The sequence below is a fragment of the Triticum urartu genome, chromosome 5A (assembly GCF_056163025.1).
Source record: "Triticum urartu cultivar PI428250 chromosome 5A, HENAU_Tu73, whole genome shotgun sequence".
In the NCBI taxonomy this organism is placed as follows: domain Eukaryota; kingdom Viridiplantae; phylum Streptophyta; class Magnoliopsida; order Poales; family Poaceae; genus Triticum; species Triticum urartu.
This window is the reverse complement of record NC_141877.1, coordinates 318,041,126-318,063,760: the sequence shown is the minus strand read 5'-3', so window position 1 is coordinate 318,063,760 and position 22,635 is coordinate 318,041,126. Positions and strand designations below refer to the sequence as shown.

Here is a 22,635-nt window from a genome sequence, read left to right as displayed (position 1 = left end):
CGGTAAAAATTTTGAAACATTAAAACTAAAATGTTCATCATGTGGCAAATAATCCCTAACTAGTTTTGGTGGTGGAACCAACCTTTTCCAAAGTGTTTAAATGCCCTAAACTAATTAAAAATTGTGGCTAAAATAATAATTTAATTGCTTTCGAGAATATAAAAATATTAAACTAAATTATTTTGGGTCCCAACTAGGTTTGGCAGTGGCCTATTTTGATGGTACTAAGTTAGGTGCTAACTTGTATTTTAAAGAAACTAAACTAACAAAAACTAAAATAAAAAACAGAAAAGAAAAGAAAAAGAAACAAAGCCCCCCCTGCTGGGCTGTGGCCTAGCTGGCCACCAGGCCACAACTGGCCCAGCCTCCCCCTACTAATCCCCACCCCGGTCGAACCCTAGCGGTTCAACCCCCACTACCTAGAGCCCGCTACCCCCCACTCCCCCCACGACCCCCACTCTCTCGTCCTCCTTTGCCCCCGATCTGGATCGGGGGGATCGATCCCGTCGCCGCCCGTGGGCTTCACCGCCGACGCCACACCCCGCCGTTCACCGCAACGTCGCCGCCCGGAGCCCCACCTCGCCGGCATGCCCGCGCCCGAGGAATCGTCGCCCACCGCCATCGCCCGACGCCGCCCGGAGCTACCTCGCCGTCGAAGTCGCCGCACCATCGCATGCCGTCCTCTCTGTCGCCGGTGTCGCCACACCGGACGTCCCCGAGCCCACTGCCTTAGTCCCTGCGCCCCGCCGTGAGCATGGCACCTCCCCCTCTCTTCCTCCCCCGCGCACGCGCTTCCCCCCGTGCGCGCACCGCGCGCCCGACGCCGCGTCTGGCCACGCTCACCGCCGCTACTCGCTCGCACGCGCCCGCACTAGACCTTGCCACCACCACGCCCCTCCCTCCGTCCTCCCACGCGCGCTGCCGCCGCGGCCGTCTATGCTCGCCCGCGCTCCGGCTCCCTCCGCCTCCCGGCAGCGTCGCTCCACCGCACCCGCCCACGCGCCGCTAGCCGCCCGCGCCCCCTTCTGCTGCATGTGGCTGCACCGGCGCTGCCGCGCCGCCCCCCTCCTCTCACTACTGCTGGGGCCGCTTCCGCTGGCCCCGCGCGCCGCTGGTGGTGCTCTACTGCCCTCCGGCCGGCGTCCCTCTCCGGCGACCGCCCGGCCTCGCCGGCCTTGTTCGCAGTGGCGGCCCTGGACATGTGCCCGATCCGTCACGCCCGAAACCCGTCGCCTGCACCTGCTATGGCCCTGGGCCATTGACACGTGGGGTCCGCCCCTGTTAGATAATGTAAACAAAAAAGGATTAAAAATATAATAATAAAATTAATTAATTAACTAAATTAATTAATCATGTTTTAGTTAACTAAATAGTCACTGACTACTGGGCCCCACCTGCTAATTAACGCATTTAGTTAGTTTTAAAATTCTGTTAATGCCCCTGACAATGGCATGTGGCCCCCACTGGACCCACCTGTCTGGTTTGACTGGTCAACTGACTAGTTGACCTGCTGACATCACTCAGATGTCATGCTTGCGTCATCAAACACTGTTCTGGATAATGTTGGATTTAAATAAATAATTAAAATCAGAAAATGATTTAAATATTTAGAAAATCATATCTTTTAATCCGTAACTCGGATGAAAATACTTTCTACATGAAAGTTGCTCAGAACGACGAGACGAATCCGGATACGCAGCCCGTTCGTCCGCCACACATCCCTAGCATGGCAAACTCGCAACTTTCCTCCTCCGGTTCATCTGTCCGAAAACGCAAAACACCGGGGATACTTTCCCGGATGTTTCCCCCCTTCGTCGGTATCACCTCCTACCGCGTTAAGGCATACCTAGCACCGCGTATTGCCTCAATATGTTTTTTGATGCTTTGTTTGCATTATATTCATTGTTTCTCCCCCCTCTTCTCTCCGGTAGACTAAGAGGCTGACGTCGCTGCTGCCTTGATCGCCTACGGTGTTGACAACCCCTCCTTGCCAGAGCAACCAGGCAAGCCCCCCCCCCCTCGATCACCAGATATCACCTACTCTTCTCTCTACTGCTTGCATTAGAGTAGTGTAGCATGTTAATGCTTTCCGTTAATCCTATTCTGATGCATAGCCTGTCATTGTTGCTACAACTGTTGATACCTTACCCGCAATCCTACATGCTTAGTATAGGATGCTAGTTTATCATTAGTGGCCCTACATTCTTGTCCGTCTGCCATGCTATACTATCGGGTTGTGATCACTTCGGGAGGTGATCACGGGTATATACTATATACTTTATATACATGACACAGGAGGAGACTAAAGTCAGGTCAGCTCGTTGAGTATCCGCAAGTGATTCTGATGAGGGGGCTGAAAGGACAGGTGGATCCATCCCGGTAGAGGTGGGCCTGGGTTCCTGACGGCCCCCGACTGTTACTTTGTGGCGGAGCGACAGGGCAGGTTGAGACCACCTAGGAGAGAGGTGGTCCTGGCCCTGATCAGCGTTCGCGGTTATTTCAAGATAACACGTTTAACAAGATCTTGGTATTTGATCTGAGTCTGGCCACTGGCCTATACACACTAACCATCTACGCGGGGACAGTTATGGGCACTCGACGTCGTGGTATTAGCCCAAACCTTCGTGAGTCAGCGACTGAGCAGCACGCGCCGGATTGGACCGTAAGCCTGCTCTTGTATTAAGGGGCTAGTTCTGCTTCCGGCCGTGTACGCAACGTGTAGGTGTGCAATGGGCGATGGGCCCAGACCCCTGGACGCATAGGATTTAGACCGGCGTGCTGACCTCTCTATTGTGCCTAGGTAGGGCTGCGACGTGTTGATCTTCTGAGGCTGGGCATGACCCGGGAATGTGTGTCCGGACAAAGGGGATCGAGCGTGTTGGGAAATGTGGTGCACCCCTGCAGGGAAGTTTAATCTATTCGAATAGTCGTGATCTTCGGTAACAGGACGACTTGGAGTTGTACCTTGACCTTATGACAACTAGAACCGGATACTTAATAAAACACACCCTTCCAATAGCCAGATACAACCGGTGATCGCTCTCTCACAGGGCGACGAGGGGAGAATCATCGATTAGGATTATGCTACACGATGCTACTTGGTGAACTTACCATCTACTCTCCTCTTCTACTGCAAGATGGAGGTTACCAGAAGCGTAGTCTTTGAAAGGACTAGCTATCCCCCTTATTCTGGCATTCTGCAGTTCAGTCCACATATGATACCCTTAATCCATTTGATACCAATGCATACATATGTAGTGTAGCTCCTTGCCTGCGAGTACTTTGGATGAGTACTCACGGTTGCTTTACTCCCTCTTTTCCCCCTTTCTATACTCGATTGTTGTTACCAGACGTTGGAGCCCAGGAGACAACCGCCACTGTCGATGACGACTACTACTACTCGGGAGGTGCCTACTACTACGTGCAGCCCACTGACGACGACCAGGAGTAGTTTAGGAGGATCCCAGGCAGGAGGCCTGCGCCTCTTTCGATTTGTATCCCAGTTTGTGCTAGCCTTCTTAAGGCAAACTTGTTTAACTTATGTCTATACTCAGATATTGTTGCTTCCGCTGACTCGTCTATGATCGAGCTCTTGTATTCGAGCCCTCGAGGCCCCTGGCTTGTAATATGATGCTTGTATGACTTATATTATTTGTAGAGTTGTGTTGTGATATCTTCCCGTGAGTCCCTGATCTTGATCGTACACGTTTGTGTGTATGATTAGTGTACGATTGAATCGGGGGCGTCACAATTAGGACAACAACGTTTCAACTATTACATGATGCGGTAGTTGAACCCCTTTCCTATATATGACCTGTCATTGCAACAGTAAATAGATGAAACCAACTAGCATGAGTAGGAGTTGTTTGAGCCCTGATGTGCCTACTCATTCATGCGTGTTGTCATGCCTGCTATTGCTCAGAGTTGTGTCAGGTCTGATTCATCGGTGATGAATTGGAAAGTTGTGAACATGTCCTACTGCTGAGAGCTAAGTGTGTGAACATGCTTTGGTAAAGGTAGCGATGAGAGGCCATGTAGGAGTACATGGTGGGTTGTCTCATTGAAACCATCCTCAGGAACTGAGTTATGTGTTTGTGATCCATGAACAGTTACTACCACACATTGGGTTCTGGTAACTCGACCCCTCTCGGCTTATTAATCGCCTCGATCTCTGTCCAGGAGTTGCAACTAGTTTCTGGTGTTTGTAGGTAGTGTTAGTAGTCTACCAAGTGGCACCCGGTGGAGGTGGGCTTGGGACAGACTAAGCACCATGGCACGGTGTACCAAGCGTAGATCCATCCGTCAAGGTGGGCTTGGGAACCCTGCACAGATCGTTTGGGGACATGAGCGACACCCCGGCCGGATCTCCTTGCGGATGGAACCCGAATAGGCGATAAACCTGAACTAGAGACTTGTGTGGTTAGTCAGGTCGTGGCCGACTCCCTTGCCAGGCTTTCGCTTGAAGGCTGCCGAGATACACGACGTGTGCATGGTGGTAAGTGGCGAGAGCATGTGTGAAGAAGTACACCCCTGCAGGGTTAACATCATCTATTCGAATAGCCGTGTCCGCGGTAAGGACTTCTGGGTTACCTGTATAATTCATAGACAAGTGAAAGTGGATACTCTAAAATGCGCAAGATAAGCGTGAGTGCTATGGATGGCGTTCTCGTAGGAAGACGGGAGCGGATCCGTAGTGGATTATTGATATGGTTAATATGTGGACTCGTGTGCGCCACCCCAAAAGAGGTACTTGCAATCGTAGTTTAGAATAGCCACCGAGTCAAAGCTGGCTTGCTGCAGTTAAACACCACCACCCCATTGTTGATACTGATGCATATGTAGTTAGTTCTGATGTAAGTCTTGCTGGGTACATTTGTACTCATGTTTGCTTAATTTATGTTTTGCAGAGAGACTTCAGTCTCGCTAGTAGTTCCACGTGGACTTTGACGTTTAGCTTGTTACCTCAGCTATGATCTTGTACCCTTGGGAGGGTCTTGTAGATAGTCAGGCTTCCCAGACTTTTTCTTCTGTAGTTGTCTGTACTCAGACAAGTTAAGCTTCTGCATGTGATTGTTGCTTGTATGACTTGAATGCTGGGTCATCAGACCCATGGTTGTAATATCTGGCTCCTCGGAGCCTAATGAATAAATACTTTGAGTCATAGAGTTTTGTTTTGATGCCATGATGTATTTACACATATCGAGCATATTGTGTGTATGATTGAAATGCTTGGTTTGTGTGGGATCCAACAACCTAGTTGTCTATCCATGGTAGCCTCTCTTAAGGGGAAATGTAGTCTAGTGCTTCCACTGAGCCATGGTAGTCTGCTACAGCCCGGTTTACCGGAGTCCTGTTAGCCTAGTTGCTACTGCTCTGGAAAACTTAGACTGGCCGACATGTGTCCTTCTTCAATCCTGTGTCTGTCCCTTCGAGGAAATGTCACGCGGTGTCTTTCGGAGTCCTGTTAGCCTGCTACAGCCCGGATTCCCGGAGTCCTGCTAGCCCAGTTGCTACAGCCCGAATTAACTCGCTGATGACCGACACATTCGTTGGTGGGTCATGTATGCCTGTCCCTCTAAGTTAGTGCCACTTTGGGTTCAGGACTAGTCATGTCAGCCCGGGTTCTCTGTCATATGGATGCTAGCGACACTATCATATACGTGAGCCAAAAGGCGCAAACGGTCCCGGGCCAGGTAAGTTGGCACCCGTGGGGATACTGTGTGTGAGGCCGCAAAGTGATATGATGTGTTACATGCTAGATCAATGTGGCTTAGGATCTGGGTCCCGACAGGGTCTTGAGTGGGGTTCCACTACAGACGTGGAGACATTGCCGACGCGTGTCTCAATATTATAAAGGCGGGAGCCAAGCTGACCAACGTGGTCCAGGTCATGCTCCATGGGCGCCTCCTTTCTTGCCAACTCTGGACCACCCCAATGTGGTCCTGGAAGCCCGAAGACCCCCGCACTGTGCAACGCTTCTTCGGCACCATCCACGAGAAGCCATGGAGGGTGCTATTCAAGCCATAGGAAACGTGGCCGACCAAGAAGGAGAACATCGGTCTCGACGCCGAACACCCCGCCAAGGAGGTAATAGAAAATCACCTGCTTTATATTTGGATTTATAATTCCGCAAGGGCCCTTATCTTCGTCTTCTCATTTCTGCAGGGCTGGCTTAAGAAGTTTACACTAATCTCTAGTCCGGCCCCTGCCAAAGGACCCACCAGGTCAGCTCAACTAGAGAAGTTGTTGACCGTGGCGCCGTATATGGCACCTAAAAAGAGGGAGAAGAAGAAGTAAAGGGAAACGAGGGAGGCCAGAGAGGGTCTTCGCCCAAGAGGCCCTCCAGACGTGAAGTCCGGGGACACCCAAGCCCTTTCCACCCACGAGGGGGGAAATGTAGAAGAAGAGGAAGAGGAGGAGGAGAGTGACTCCTCCCGCACCAGGAAGAGAGCGGCGTCGGCTGAAGCCGAAGAAGAGCATCCTTCCCCGGCTCCTAAGAAGAGGAGTAGGGGCAAATTGGTTTTGCCCGATGATAGTTCGGACACCGATGAGGAGTCCGCAACCTTCGGGAAGGTCCCGGAGAGGATTACCAGGGTCAAGCCTAGCTTGTGCTGAAAGGTGAGAGCTCGAAGATTGTCCAGATGCCGGATTTACTAACCCATTACTAAAATCGTGTGCACTCCCGTGCTGCAGCTCGCTGCGCGACCTCCCCACCGACTAGATCTCACAGGGTACTTCTCCGCCAGCCGATCTGGCGGAGAGCGGAGGCGCATCAAACTCCTCACCTCCTCCGATCATTGGAGAGACCGGGGAGGTGTTGTCCCAAAGGACCCCACCCGTGCTGAACACGGGGTGTGACGGTTTCCTGGACTAGGGGGTACTCACCACGTCGTCTCCCGACTAGCTGGATCGGGCCGAGGACCCCCATGGCGGTTCACTATTGGGCCAGTTCGGACAGGCCATGCCGCATACAAGGAGGATCCCACAAGACTTGGCGCCCAAGACAAGGACTCCTCTAAACCCTAGGCCTATGGTGCATATATAAACCGAGGCCAGGCTAGTCAATAGACAATCTCATATTCATTAGATCAGTCTCGTGGTATACATATGTACTCTGTACTACACCCATATGAATACAATCAAAAGCAGGACGTAGGGTTTTACCTCCATCAAGAGGGCCCGAACCTGGGTAAAATCCCGTGTCCATGTTACCATCACTCCAAGACGCTTAGCTTAGGACCCCTACTACGAGATCCGCCGGATATTGAACCGACACTGGTGCTTTCATTGAGAGTTCCCCTGTGTGATCGGCAAAAGGATATATTGATGGCTCGTCTGCAGGTCAACTGCGATGCCAGCATCTTCGTCGCCGGCTCAACTGGTCACCTTGGCTCGACCGAGGACCATGCTCCATCTCCGATCGTCATGTTCGGACGAGGGCCTTCATCAACATCAACTCCGATCTCTATCAAGATCAGGGAGGAATCATCCATGGAGCTCGGGGGCTCAACGTCAACATTGCCCTCGGGCGACCGTGCTGTTTTTCCAAACAGCGAACTTGTATCCAGTGCCACCACCTCTTAGAGCATCGCTTTGATGATCCCTTTGGTGTAATTGTGCGGAATTGAGTCTAAAACAATCATGCAAAATTTCGTTGAGTTCCGACGGAGGAATCTCCGGTAATCTACGATATACCGGAGCCCTGTCAAATCTGGTAGGGAATCTGGACGAGTTCAGGGTGTGGTCTCCAGCACCTAGCTTGGACGTCCTTTGGAAGATCCAACCATTGATCGCCTGCGGAATTCCTATTTCTAAGACCCCTCAAAATTTCAGCTCGATCTGACCGTCCAAACTCCGGGAAACCTTACGATTAGTCCATCACTTTTCTGGTCTATTATCTGCGCGAATACATATCCGACCTCAATTCATGTTTCTTTATGAACGTGATATGGGACAACCTTCTTAAAGGAATTTTCTCCTAGGGTATTGTGCATTGTTTTTAAACACGTGCCCATAAAATTTTAAGCCTCCTCTAAGGTAATCTTCACTATCATGCTGGTGTCAAACCAATCCGGCAATACTGCTCCACGGCTACTGACCTGCGCTAGACACGTCGTCGCCTTTTGAGCCGAGCTCAACTTCTTCGGATCACCATCTCGGCGAGCGAACAAGAGTTCGGAATCAACAAGCATAAATCATCACCAACATCGCCGCCCCACGGAATACACTGAGCGGGAACACAGGCATCGCCGCATGGTCACTTCATCCAACCGGCATTGACCGCGTCAGAAGTTACGACCTGCGTCGGCATGGCCACATTGTTGCTTATTCAAGCCGATGTCCATCACGCCGAGCTGCTTCAACACCTCGGCTGACACGGCAGCTGCAACGTCTCCATACCGACCTACTCCATCTCCTCGGCTAGACCGAGGGCTTCACCATCTCTTCATCAACTTACTTCGGAGACTTCGGCGTCACCAGCCGACCAACTTCATCACATTAGCTGGACCACGGGCTTTTCCTCGGCGAGCCAACCTTTGCTAGCATCGCCATGCCACCACTTCATCACCCATCAGGCAATGGGTGTGCGGATCGAGCCCCAATTTTGGGAGTAACCTTTCTCCAGATTGCTACAACATATAACCAGGTGCTATCAATCCTATTATTTTTTCTTGCTTGGATTTATTTTTCCCAAGGAATTATTACTCCAGTTTGTTTCATCATCTATACACTGGTCTATCAAATGGTGGCCGCATTAACAACGGCCGCGTGGTGGTTCAGTCAGTTTTTGTATACAGTTCGGCGAATGCCGCATCTGGAACTCAGACCGGCCTGCGAATTCGGGCTTGGCCATGCCTTCACCACGTCACGCCGACGCCCTACATCGACATGACTTCGGCGCTAGGCCACATGTCTTTCAATAAATTATTTTTCTGAAAAGCAATTATCCTTTTTGGACCACACTATTTTATGTGTGTAGGTGATCGACTCTGACTGTGTCACGTAGTCTCTTCGACAAGCCGATGTCGTCGTCCCAATCGGCGTAAATCGGCTCGCGTGATCACCTTGTTGGTCGTGTTGCCATACCGACGTGTTTGGTTGCCTCGGGGACTTTGGCATCGCCGAGAGAGATCTACCTCATCGAGTGTTCGGCGCACAGGCCATATTTTTTTATTACTCACTTTGCATAAATTATTGATTATGCAACAATTTTTTATTATTATTCCTATTATCTCCGGCTTGCACTATTTTCTATGCACAGGTAGATAATCCGGGCAGCGCTGTCACCGCGGCGTACCGACGTACCACGTCACCTCGGCTGACCGGGGTCTTCGTCATCACTTCATTAACACACACTGGGGGCTTCGGGGTCACACTGCCGGCCTGCTCCGTCGTCGCGGTCGGACTGGGGTTTTCACCTCGCCCATCGACTATGCTGCGTCACCACTTCATCTAGCCGAGTTCTTTACTCGGACATCTCGGGACCGTCTTGGGGGCTGGGATCTCGTCCCGCCACAATCTCGACCTGCGTCATCAACATCGAGCACATTAACCAGCTAAGTCGCTTTCATGCTCAAAAACTTTCATCTTTCAATTTTGTTTGGTTCGACAAGCATCATACTTTTCGGCACAAAGTTGTTTGTGACAAAGTTCCTTGTCAAAACTTTGTTTGTGACTCGCATATTCAAATACCCTGTTTATTTGGGGGCTCCCTTGATGGAGCTTTTCCTCTTGCATATGATTATACTTCTACGGGTTCGTTCCTTGTTCATGTATTACGCCACAATATGCACCATATTGACCTAAGTGATTTGCAAGCTGTGTTGCCTCGCTCCTGTGTTTACCCCTACGTTCCCGATTGTTCAGCTAGGGAGTAAAGGGAGCACCTCTGCGATTGTCACGACCGGGTCATCCGAGCTCTGACCTCAGACTGGGTGAAGCCGAAAGCTAGCGCTCTTATTGTTTTCAATCATGGTCGGCACACAACGGAACTCACGAGTACAAAAAATCTATTGCACAAGTCTCATAGTAATAATGAGCACCGAAGAAAGGTATCGGTGGGGGTACTATTTTCTTCGAAGATGCTTCTTACACTTCGTTACTAATATAGCATAAGTTCCCTGAGCGCGCTTTGTCTATTACAGCCTTATGGCCTGATTACCTGGTCATCGTAAACACCATCGATACTCTCGACAGGTGGAGTACATGACACTCTTTGGCCCTTGGCCAAAGAGGGAGAAGCCTACGGTCGGTTAAGACGCATTTAAAGTTTGGGTGAACACATATATGATATAAGTACTTCGGTACATACAATCATTATACATAAAATTCTTTTACCCAAGTCATTCGGGGGCTCTTAAAATTTATATTTGAGTTGTAAATGTGTTTTCTTCTTGGTCGTTGTCAAAACACGATAGAAGCACAATTTTTTTTTCTCTTCCAATTTTTGGATTGGCACCGAACACTTGATCTTGTTCGAAAGTCATGTTTTTACTGGCGTTTTTGGTTTTCCAAGATTTTGGCACTTTTAAACTATTTGTGTGTTTCCAGCACAAGTCTCGAAGTGCAGCACCGGACATCTTTAGAGATTTGACAAAACATTCTCGGGTATTGCTTTATATGCATCGATTTCGAATTGTGTCTTTAGTCAATAGTTGGGTTGCCCGGCTCCGGTGCTTGCCTCCTACGTTCCGCTTTGTTCGGCTAGGTGTGCAAAGGGAGAACCACTTCGATTGTGCTTCCAGCTCACATGGTTAAGCACCTCAGTGGAGAAAGCCGAAAACTGACTGTCACAATAAGCGTAAACTGGTCAGCGATCTGATGACTGTGTTAAATGACGGGCCATTCATAACATTGGCCGAAGTGTTTATGGCTTGACCTCGACTGTCGCCGAACACTACTGGGGGCTAGTAGCTGGCCTCCCAAACTAAACCCTCAATATTTTGCTCTTACATTAGAGCTGAGGTTTCATGATCATGCTTAGCATGACAACCCAAAGAAAGGAACCGATGGCGGGACTATTTTCTTTGGAAGACATTTCTTATATTAAACAGCAATACAACATCTCTCTCTGCGTACCTTTGTTTATAAAACCGTATGGCCGGATCGCCTTGTTTGTCGTAAATCTTTGCCCTTGTAAAGGCTTTATAAAGTAGGACAAACACTCCTCGGCTACTGGCCAAGGAGGTGGAAGCTGATGGTCGTTCAACAAAGTTTTGTACAATGCGGATCCAAGCATTGATGATGAAAAGTACTTGGATACATAAATCATTACACATAATTTGTGATTTTACTCTGTATATCGATCCTTAATTCGGCCACCTGTGCCCGCATTAAGGCTTGGGGGCTACTGGGCTTTGGGCTTATCATTTACTAATATTAAAGGGGTGTATCGATCCCCTGATCTGGTGTTGCCACCCGACCAGTGTCTCAGGGGCCACTGCATTGGCAATCCAGTGCAAAAAATTTAAGTGCAATATAGTTTTCGAGGAGATTATGATCCTCAGGTTGGTCGGCCGCACCCAACCTGAGTCTCGAGGACTCTGCACACCGCTTTTTGTGTCCCGAAGTATTCTGCCGAGCTAGGAGTTGATCCTCAGACCGATTTTGCAAATCAACCTGAGTCTCAGCGGCTACTGGGATCAGCGGTCTTATGTCGTCCTTCAGGTGCATCTCGGGTTTTAGACCGATACACACCTTGAGGGCTACTGACTATACATCTCAGCAAAGATTACATTGCACAATTCTAGATTAAATTCATAAAAATCAGCCCATGGACGAGATGGTGTACTACCTCGGATACAGTCCGGCGTTGGTGCTCGACTACAATAGACACCCCGGAAGCAGTCCGGCATAAAGCTTGGACGCCAGTGGTTGGCTCCGTAGAGGGCAATTCAGGCATTAAGCTTGGCTAAACTCCTTCGACTTTTTTGAGCCAAGGTGATCTATGACACCTCAGATATAGTCCGACGTTGGAGCTCGGATACTCTCCGGCGTTGGAGTTTGGATTCAGTCCGGCGTTGGAGCTCGGATACAGTCCGGCGTTGGTGCTCGGCTGCAAAAGATACCTCAAATGCAGTCCGGCGTTGGAGCTCGGATGCAAGAGGACACCGCCAAATAGGGACAACTTCAAACCCGAGGTGGGCATGAAAATAACAAGGCATTGATAAAGGCCGGAAACTTAAAGGGGCTCCTCGGATACCCGACATGTAAACTCTTCGGATGCACTTTGGCGATCCTCGAGATCGAAGATGGGAAGATTTGTTGAACTAGTTTTCAAGACCGACGACCGAAGATGAAGAACAGTTCGGAAGAATCGAGGAGCGTCCCCAAATTGATGACCGGTTCAGGGGGCTACTAACGGTGTCCTGGACTAGGGGGTACTCACCACGTCGTCTCCCAACCAGCTGGATCGGGCCGAGGACCCCCATGGCGGTTCACTATTGGGCCAGTTCGGACAGGCCATGCCACATACAAGGAGGATCCCACAAGACTTGGCACCCAAGACAAGGACTCCTCTAAACCCTAGGCCTACGGTGCATATATAAACCGAGGCCAGGCTAGTCGACAGACAATCTCATATGTACTCTGTACTACACCCATATGAATACAATCAAAAGCAGGACGTAGGGTTTTACCTCCATCAAGAGGGCCCGAACCTGGGTAAAATACCGTGTGCATGTTACCATCGCTCCAAGACGCCTAGCTTAGGACCCCTACTACGAGATACGCCGGATATTGAACCGACAGGGGGCGATGGCGACATCGACATGGCCGAGGCTAACGCTTCGGCCGCCAAAGACCAAGAGAAGGAGCTCGGGCGAGACGATCCCTCTTAGAAGACGGTTATGGGGCCCTCACGGCCTTCTAAGGCGTCATAGCTACCCCCTACCAAAGGGGAGCTGGGGCCCCACCACCGGTGCCAAACACCAGGGACCGGATCGTGGTAGAGTGGTCGGACATAATGGAGGAGGTCGTGAACACCTCCTCCATAGTCGCGGAACACCGCGCCCTGATGGGCGCAATTTTGCAAAGTGTTCAGTCCGTTATCGGGCTATGAGGTAAACCAAGTAATATTTCTTTTGTAAAGAAAGTTCTTTGTAAATAAGATTTGAGCAGTCCTTGTATATAGCCTGCCTCAAGATTCCATTGAGCATGAGCCTCGGGCGGCCCGTTGACAATGGTCATCATCTGAATCAGATCAAGCGTTTCGGTTAACAGAGCAAGGCTAACCGGACCGACGTATGAGGTTTATTCGGAGCTGACCTCCGTCGTTACTGTGAGGCGAGGCGTGGGTCCAGCCAGGGCGAGATCTAGGTCTTCGGACGCCGTACTTGCATCAAGGCTCGAGGCCGAGTCTGCGGTAATGAGGGTTAGTCCGGCTAGGGTTAGCCCCCCGTCTTCGGATGCCGAACTCCCGTTGGCGCTCGAAGCCGATTCCGCAGCACGGGGGAAAGTCCGGATGGGGTTGATTCCTGGTCTTCGGACATAAGAGTTTCTCCCGAACTCAAAGATGATGGAGCGGTAAAGGCTGATCCGGAGATCAGATCGGGGAAAAAGCCTTGAAGTCAATGCTTCAGAGGCTATGGTCGTTCCAGATAAGGCTGAATAACCAGTGAAGATCACGTCGTCTTGAGCGTCGGTAACATACTCGAAGTTACCAAACCTGATATGTTTCTCAGGGGCGACACTGTCGACCTGGTTGACATGACCGATCGGGTCGGCGTGTAGGACAATGCTGCCGAACATGAAAAGTTGCCCAGGGACGAAGATGTCCCCGGTGCTGATGTCGTCTCCAATGATCAGGCGAGTCATCAATCCCTCAGCGATCCAACAGAGGAACTCTCAATGAAAGCAACAACGTCCGCGTCAAAACTGGCGGATCTCGGGTAGGGGGTCCCGAACTATGGATCTTGGATCGATGGGGAACAAGGGATGTGAGACATGATAATTACCCAGGTTCAGGCTCTCTCTAAGAGGTAATACCCTATGTCTTGCCTGATTATATTGCTTGTGTATATGGGGATTACCGAGTTGATCTACCACGAGATCGGATGAACTAACCCTATACTAGTAGGATGGTGATTGTTCTCCTAGCCTCTACGGACTAAACCCTCTAGTTTATATAGACACTAGGGGTACTAGGGTTTACATATAGTTGGTTACATTAAGGAAACACTGGATCTTCCATCTTGACTTGGAGCACACACCAAGGCACAAAAGGTCTTTGATACGTCTCCAACGTATCAATATTTTTTGATTGTTCCATGCTATTATATTATCTATTTTGGATGTTTTCTATGTATTAATATGCTATTTTATATTATTTTTGGGACTAACCTATTAACCTAGAGCCCAATGCCAGTTTCTATTTTTCCTTGTTTTTTAGCTTCATAGAAAAGGAATATCAAATGGAGTCCAAGCGGAATAAAACTTACGCGATGATTTTTCTTGGACCAAAAGACACCCAAGAGACTTGGAGTGCAAGTCAGAAGAGCCATGAGGCGGCGGCAAGGGTGGAGGGCGCGCCCTGGGGGGCACCCCCTACCTTGTGGGTCCCTTGTGACCCCCCCTAACCTAGTTCTTCCTCCTATATATTCACATATATTTCCGAACCTCTAGAAGCATCCACGAAAACACTTTCCCACCGACACAACCTTATGTTCCTGTGAGATCCCGTCTTGGGGCCTTTTTCAGCATCCTACCGGAGGGCGATTCGATCACGAAGGGCATCTAAATCAACTCCATTGCCCTTCAGATGAAGCGTGATTAGTTTACCTCAGACCTACGGGTCCATAGCTAGTATCTAGATGGCTTCTTCTCTCTCTTTGATTCTCAATACCATGGTCTCCTCGTTCTTGGAGATCTATCTGATGTAATCTTCTTTTGCGGTGTGTTTGTCGAGTTCTGATGAATTGTGGATTTATGATCAGATTATCTATGAATATTATTTGAATCTTCTCTAAATTCTTATATGCATGATTTGATATCTTTATATTTCTCTTTGAACTATCGGTTTGGTTTGGCCAACTAGATTGGTTTTTCTTGCAATGGGAGAAGCGCTTAGCTTTGGGTTCAATCTTGCGGTGTCCTCACCTGGTGACAAAGTAGGGGTAGTGAGGCACGTATTGTATTGTTTCCATCGAGGATAAAAAGATGGGGTTTACATCATATTGCTTGAGTTTATTACTCTATATCATGTCATCTTACTTAAAGCGTTACTCTATTCCTTATGAACTTAATACTCTAGATGCAGGCAGGAGTCGGTCGATGTGTGGACTAATAGTAGTAGATGCAGGCAGGAGTTGGTCTACTTGACACGACATGATGCCTATATTACATATTCATTGCCTTGGATATCGTCATAACTTTGCACTTTTCTATCAATTGCTTGAAAATAATTTGTTCACCCACCGTAGTATTTGCCTTTATGATAGAAGCCTCTAGTGAAACCTATGGCCCCCGGGTCTACTTTCCATCATATTAGTTTCCGGTTTTCTATTCTTGCAATCTTTTATTTTCGGATCTATAAACCAAAAAATCCAGAAAAATTTATCTTTTCTTTAGTTTTATTTATCTCTATCATATCTCACCTTTGCAAGTGACCGTGAAGGGAGTGACAACCCCTTTATCGCGTTGGGTGCTAGTGTTTGATTGTGTGTGCAAGTATTGGTGATTTGCACGTTCTTCTCCTACTGGATTGATACCTTCGTTCTTAACTAAGGGAAATACTTATCTCTAATGTGTTGCATCACCCTTTCCTCTTCAAGGGAAAACCCAACACAAGCTCAAGAAGTAGCTGGAAGAATTTCTGGCGCCGTTGCCGGGGAGATCTACGCCAAGTCAAGATTAGTCTCCTGTCAACTTTCCAATTCTTGGTAATGTTGTCGAGGAGATCTACATCAAGCCTACCAAGTACCCATCATAAACTCTCATCTCTTGAATCACATTATTCACTATTTGCCTCTCGTTTTCCTCTCCCCCACTTCTAAAATGATTCAACCCAGAACTCACATTGGCCATGGCAGACACAATGGAAGGATCCTAAATGACTTGTTTGTTTTTGTGGATGAGGAGTTGAGGAGGAATGTGCAGTCATCTTGGCATAGTAGTATTTATAACCGAGTACTAATACGCTCCTAAGTGGGAAACCATTTAGGTTGTGATCGGAGTGAATAGGTTTGCAATTAAATATAGCATGGTAGTAGTAATTTGGAATGTGATGAGACGCAAGCTCAAAATTTATTGATGGTTCTAGTTTCGAAGTGCGGCACTATTCCCGGATGGCGTAACATGGGCACGTGTTCTCGGCCGTGGTGTAGAATATGCCATGGTAGTTCTTTTTCTACTGCTGTGTACGTGCAATAACTGGCACCATCGGATAAATATCTTACGGTTATTGGGGCGTTCGACGGGAATAGCCTCGTGGCGAGCTATAGACTAGTCTTTTTTTCAGACGCATTACACCTAGTATCTCTCGGGACTTCTCTCACGCACCATCTCTAGATCCCTAGGTCGATGCCACCCAAATACACTTGTACTCTGAGTTTAGTACGTTATACAGGAAGAGAAGAGGTGCACGCACGCACTCGTCCTCTCTCACATATGCATCTATAGCTACGAATTGTAGTGTTCTCAACCATCCAATTGGCTCTATCATAGGTTTCATGTTGCTCCTTGGCCTTGAGATTGCGAAGTTTAAAACGCGGAGGCTAAGCTGGAGGCGCGAGGTTTTGGTTAATGTGCGGGCCGCACACGGCACCAAGACGACACAAGCTTCGTCTGCCTGGTGTGCAGTCGGGTGAGTTGTCCAAGTTTAGACACAACCAGGCCCTCCTTGGTATCTGTGCCTCGACTTATGCGTAGAGAATTTAGGATCGGAGGGAATACTACTTGTAGTAGTACTACTTTAACGTGTCGCATCAACTCGCACAAGTATGAAACACTTCCTGAACAAACAAACATATAAGCTGTTACACTTCTTACCCAAAGGATCTTTATATCCAACAGACACAAAATATCCGTTCGACTGTTGGAAATTACTTTAACTGCTGATCTGATGTCGAAGTAATTGTTGCATCGCCACCAAAACCCACCATCTCTTAAGCTAAAGTAGACCGAGCTAACCCCTATATTAGAATATTACTAAGATAAACAGAAGGCACTGTAGAATAATTTAGGAGGTGAGCTTGTCAATCTGAATGTGGAGGGACACCGTCCTTGACAACCCAGCCTCGACCAGGAGCTTGGGCGGAACTGTGAAGAAGGTCAGCTCCTGCATGGCGACGTCGTCGGGATCCTTGATGCTTGTCACCTCTATTTCCCCCTTGACAGCGTCGGTCCTGCCTTTGGGCTCCCCCAGCGGGCCATTCGCCCACAACTTGGCCACATAGTGCGGCAGTGGGGACGCCCCCGCTCTGATGCAGATGACCGACACGGTGATAGGCACGCCGATGTTGAGCACGCTGCCGACCAAGAAAAATGAACAATCGTCCTCCTCCGCTAACAGCAAGAGCCGTGGCTCCGACAGTGGCACTTGCAGCTGGAGCACCTTGCCGTACTGGATCCTGTGCACGGGCATGGGATGCACGGTGCTGATGTGGTGGGAGAGCGCCAGCGGTGGGCCTTCGTAGCCACAGACTGGCTTGTGGCATTTGCAGGGGGTGAGTGGACACACGCTCTGGTGATCGGCGAGCTTGTGGTAAGTGACGTAGAGTCCACAACCTTCATGCGAGCACTACACCCTCACCGAGGAGAGGACGGCGTCCACCACCATGTTCCGCACATCGAAGCCACCGCCACGCTCGCACTTCTGGCACAGCCGCTCGTTCCCGGAGCGCTCGACGCGGCAGTCCGCGCAGGCCAGGTGCCCTACCTTGAATTGCACAAATCAATCGAATAGCACATCAATCAAGAAACCTGCACCTTGCTCGATCAGCCAAACGGACGATGTGTATTCGAACCTCATACACTAGAGGCTTCAAGGGACGGAGGCACAAGGGGCAGTGGAGCAAGGTGAGGTCCATTGAGACCTTAGAGAGCTCCATCGTCGGGTCCTGTTCCGTCGGCATGATCTCGCCCTCCTCATGCACAACCATCTCTCGCTTTAGGGCCGGGGCATTACAAAGCATTACCATCACATATTCATACTACTTCAAGGTGCATTGAATGAACACATGCAAGTATCAAAAGGAAAGTCATGGCATGCATGCATGCGTTGTAATTAATGCATCGGTAAACGCAAATTATTGTATATCGAGTGCAGTGCTTTGATGTGTCGCGTCAACTCGTACAACAATGAGAAGTTTGATTACAACGCCCTCTCCCTCGCGGACTGAGCTACGGTGCCTTAACTGCACCTGCCTTTGGTTGTATGACAGGTGGGCCACCCACCTGTCATAGACGCAAAGGCAGGAGCAATAAGTCAATGAAGCCGCGTCCCTCCCTCGCCCATGAGCATGGTGGCTGGCAGGACTAGGAGAAGCTTTTGCTACACGCTCTCCCTCCCGCATGCGGTGGACATGCAGCAGTTCATTTGGTGTCAGATGGCTAGAACATACTGTAGTAGTACTCCACTGTAGTAGTACTCTGATACGTCCATTTTGCATCATGCTTTTATATTGATATTTATTGCATTATGGGCTGTTATTACACATTATGTCACAATACTTATGCCTATTCTCTCTTATTTTACTATGTTTGCACGAAGAGGAAGAATGCCGGCAGCTGGAATTCTGGGCTGGAAAAAGGAGCAAATATTAGAGACCTATTCTGCACAACTCCAAAAGTCCTGAAACTCCACAGAAGTTAGTTTTATAATATATAAAAAATATTGGGCAAATAAAGCACCAGAGGGGGCCACCTACCATCCACGAGGGTGGGAGGAGCGCCCCCTGTCTCATGGGCCCCCTGGTAGGCCTCCGGTGCCCATCTTTGGCTATATGGAGTCTTTCGCCCTGGAAAAAAAACATAAGCAAGCTTTTAGGACAAAACACCGCCGCCATGAGGCGGAACCTTGGCGGAACCAATCTAGGGCTCCGGCGGAGCTGTTCTACCGGGGAAGCATCCCTCCGGGAGGGGGAAATCATCACCATCGTCATCACCATCGATCCTGTCATCGGGAGGGAGTCAATATCCATCAACATCTTCACCAGCACCATCTCCTCTCAAACCATAGTTCACCTCTTGTATCCATTATTTGTCCCAAAACCTCAGATTGGTACCTGTGGGTTACGAGTAGTGTTGATTACTCCTTGTAGTTGATGCTAGTTGGTTTATTTGGCGGAAGATCATATGTCCAGATCCTTTATGCATATTAATACCCCTCTGATTATGAACATGAATATGATTTTTGAGTAGTTACGTTTGTTCCTGAGGACATGGGAGAAGTCTTGCTATAAGTAGTCATGTTAATTTGGTATTCGTTCAATATTTTGATGAGATCTATGTTGTGTTTCCTCTAGTGGTGTCATGTGAACGTCGACTACATGACACTTCACCATTGTTTGGTCCTAGGGGAAGGCATTGGGAAATAATAAGTAGATGATGGGTTTCTAGAGTTACAGAAGCTTAATCCCTAGTTTATGTGTTGCTTCGTAAGGGGCTGATTTGGATCCATATGTTTCATGCTATGGTTAGGTTTACCGTAATACTTCTTTTGTAGTTGTGGATGCTTTCAAGAGGAGTTAATCATAAGTGGGATGCTTGTCCAAGTAAGGGCAGTACCCAAGCACCGGTCCACCCACATATCAAATTATCAAAGTACCGAACGCAAATCATATGAGCGTGATGAAAACTAGCTTGACGATAATTCACATGTGTCCTCGGGAGCACTTTCCTTTATATAAGAGTTTTTCCAGGCTTGTCCTTTGCTACAAAAAGGATTGGGCCATCTTTCTGCACCTTATTTACTTTTATTACTTGTTACCCGTTACAAATTACCTTATCACAAAACTATATGTTACTGATAATTTCAGTGCTTACAGAGAATACCTTACTGAAAACTGCTTATCATTTCCTTCCGCTCCTTGTTGGTTTCGACACTCTTACTTATTAAAAGGACTACGATAGATCTCCTATACTTGTGGGTCATCAAGACTCTTTTCTAGCGCCATTGTCGGGGAGTGAAGCGCCTTTGGTAGGTGGAATTTGGTAAGGAAAAAATTTATATAGTGTGCTGAAATTTACTGTCACTTGTTACTACGGAAAGTAATCTTTTGAGGGCTTGTTCGGGGTATCTTCACCCCGAACAGTAGAGCAAAGAGTTGCTCCTCAACCTAATGAACCTACTGAAAATGTTTACTTTGAAATTCCTTCGGGTATGATAGATAAACTGCTAGCTAATCCTTTTACAGGAGATGGAACATTGCATCCTGATTTGCACCTAATCTATGTGGATGAAGTTTGTGGATTATTTAAGGTTGCAGGTATGCTCGAGGATGTTATCAAGAAGAAGGTCTTCCCTTTATCTTTGAAGGTAAAGGCATTGACATGGTTTAGGCTATGTGATGATATTGGATCATGGAACTACAACCGATTGAAATTGGAATTTCATCAGAAGTTTTATCCTATGCATCTGGTTCATTGTGATCGTAATTATATATATAATTTTTGGCCTCGCGAAGGAGAAAGCATCGCTCAAGCTTGGGGGAGGCTTAAGTCAATGTTATATTCATGCCCCAATCATGATCTCTCAAGAGAAATTATTATTCAAAAAATTTATGCTCGGCTTTCTCTCAATAATCGCTCCATGCTCGATACTTCTTGTACTGGTTCTTTTATGATGAAGACTATTGAATTCAGATGGGATTTATTGGAAAGAATGAAACTCAACTCTGAAGATTGGACACTCGATGAAGGTAAGGAGTCAGGTATAACACCTAAGTTTGATTGTGTTACATCTTTTATGGATACCGATGCTTTTCGTGAATTTAGCACTAAATATGGGCTTGACTATGAGATAGTAGCTTCTTTCTGTGAATCATTTGCTACTCATGTTGATCTCCCTAAGGAGAAGTGGCTTAAATATCATCCTCCCATTGAAGTAAAAGTAGTTTAATCTATTATAGTGTAACATCCCAAATTTTCAATTTGGAATGTTATACACTAGATCATCATGCATAACATATTTTCTTGCATCTTGGTCGATCCTAGAAATTTCACGCAACTCAAGGACCCTCGGAGAGAGTTGGAGATTTCGTTATTTTCATATTTGAGAGTTCTCTCGAATTTTGAAAATAGGATCATTTGATTTATTTATTTTATCTTCAATAACTTTTCCGGTGTCAAAATATGAGAGAGGGAATAATATGACTTTCCCAAAATTTAGGAAAAATGAAGATTTAATAAATAGATCAATTTTTGTTTGCCGGAGTTTTATTTGCATTTTATTTGGATAGGGAAAAATGCGCGTTTTCGAAAATTGCATTTTAGGTCCGGAGAAAAGTTCATTTTGTTCGGCTCATTTTTAGGAGTCGGGGAAAATTTACTTTAGATTTTTCGGAGTTCGTTTAGGTCTCTTTTTGTTTTTTTTCTGCGCGCTGAACCGTTTATATATAAAAAAACTGGAGCAGGCCGGCCAGGCCAAGGCCCAGCCGGGCCGAAGGCCACCGCGCCCCAGGCCACCGCGCGCCTAGCGCCAGGCGCCAGGGAGCCGGCGCCGCCGCCTCTTGCTCTACGAATCCTTTTAGGATTCTAGGGTAGCCCTTGCCTTTTTTTTCCTTTGTTTCGTTATTCCTAGTCCTACTCCGTATATTCTTTCCTATTCCTAGTCTAATTCCTTGCCCTCTACCCCAAGTAAACCCTCCCCTCCCCAATATAAATACCCAAGCACCCCCCCCTCTAAATCATCAAACCCAAAGCCTAGAGCTCCGCCACACCTGCGCGCCGCCCTAACCCGCCGCCTCACCGGCGCCGCACCGCCACCCCACACCCGCGCCGCCGCCGCACCTTGCCGCCGCCACCCCACGCCCACGCCGCCGGAGCCCCTCACCGGAGACCTCCTCGGAGGTAGCCCCGCGCTACATCTATTCTTTTTCTCGGATCGTTTTCTTCTAATGTTTCGATTCTTTTCTTCTCTAAACCGTTCCGGTTTTCTAGATCGGTTTTTCGTTCGGTTTTTCTTTTCCGAAACCCTAGATCGGATTCGTTTTCTTTTCCGATTTAGTTGTCTTTGGACCGTTCGCCGGACCGTTCGTCCTAACGAACGTGATCACCGGGTTCTTCTAGGTTAACGACGTCCGTTCGTTTAACCGTTCTTCTTTTTCTTTTCGTCGGATTTATTCCTCGATCGCGATCTTAGATCCGATCTTCTTTCTAGTTTTTCTTTTTGCTCGTTTATCCGAATCAGGTGATTCAAGCGCCTGGAGTTCCGTCTCGAAACCACCGTTCCGTCTAATCAACTTGAACAAGCTTTTGCCTCGATAAAAATTTGACCTAGTTTCAACTTGCTAGAACCGAGTTGTTTTCTTCCGCCGTTTGTTTTCCGTTTCTTTGTTCGGTTCGTTCTTTCTTTGCAACCGGAGTTCTTAAATTGAACTTTCTGGTTCGTTCTCTTGTTCGAGTTTTACCTGTGCATTAGATGAGTACTTATTGTATGCTTGTTGTTTGTCTGCGATAGATTACCCGGATTGCGCC

General features: G+C 48.1%; 1 protein-coding gene across 1 annotated transcript; it reads right to left on the bottom strand.

Moving 5' to 3' along the window:
- Positions 1 to 17,176: 17,176 nt before the first annotated feature.
- Positions 17,177 to 17,581, bottom strand: LOC147971217 (uncharacterized). Its single transcript, XM_087523874.1, has one exon. The coding sequence runs from the start codon at positions 17,579 to 17,581 to the stop codon at positions 17,177 to 17,179; it is 405 nt and encodes a 134-aa protein (XP_087380000.1).
- Positions 17,582 to 22,635: the final 5,054 nt, after the last annotated feature.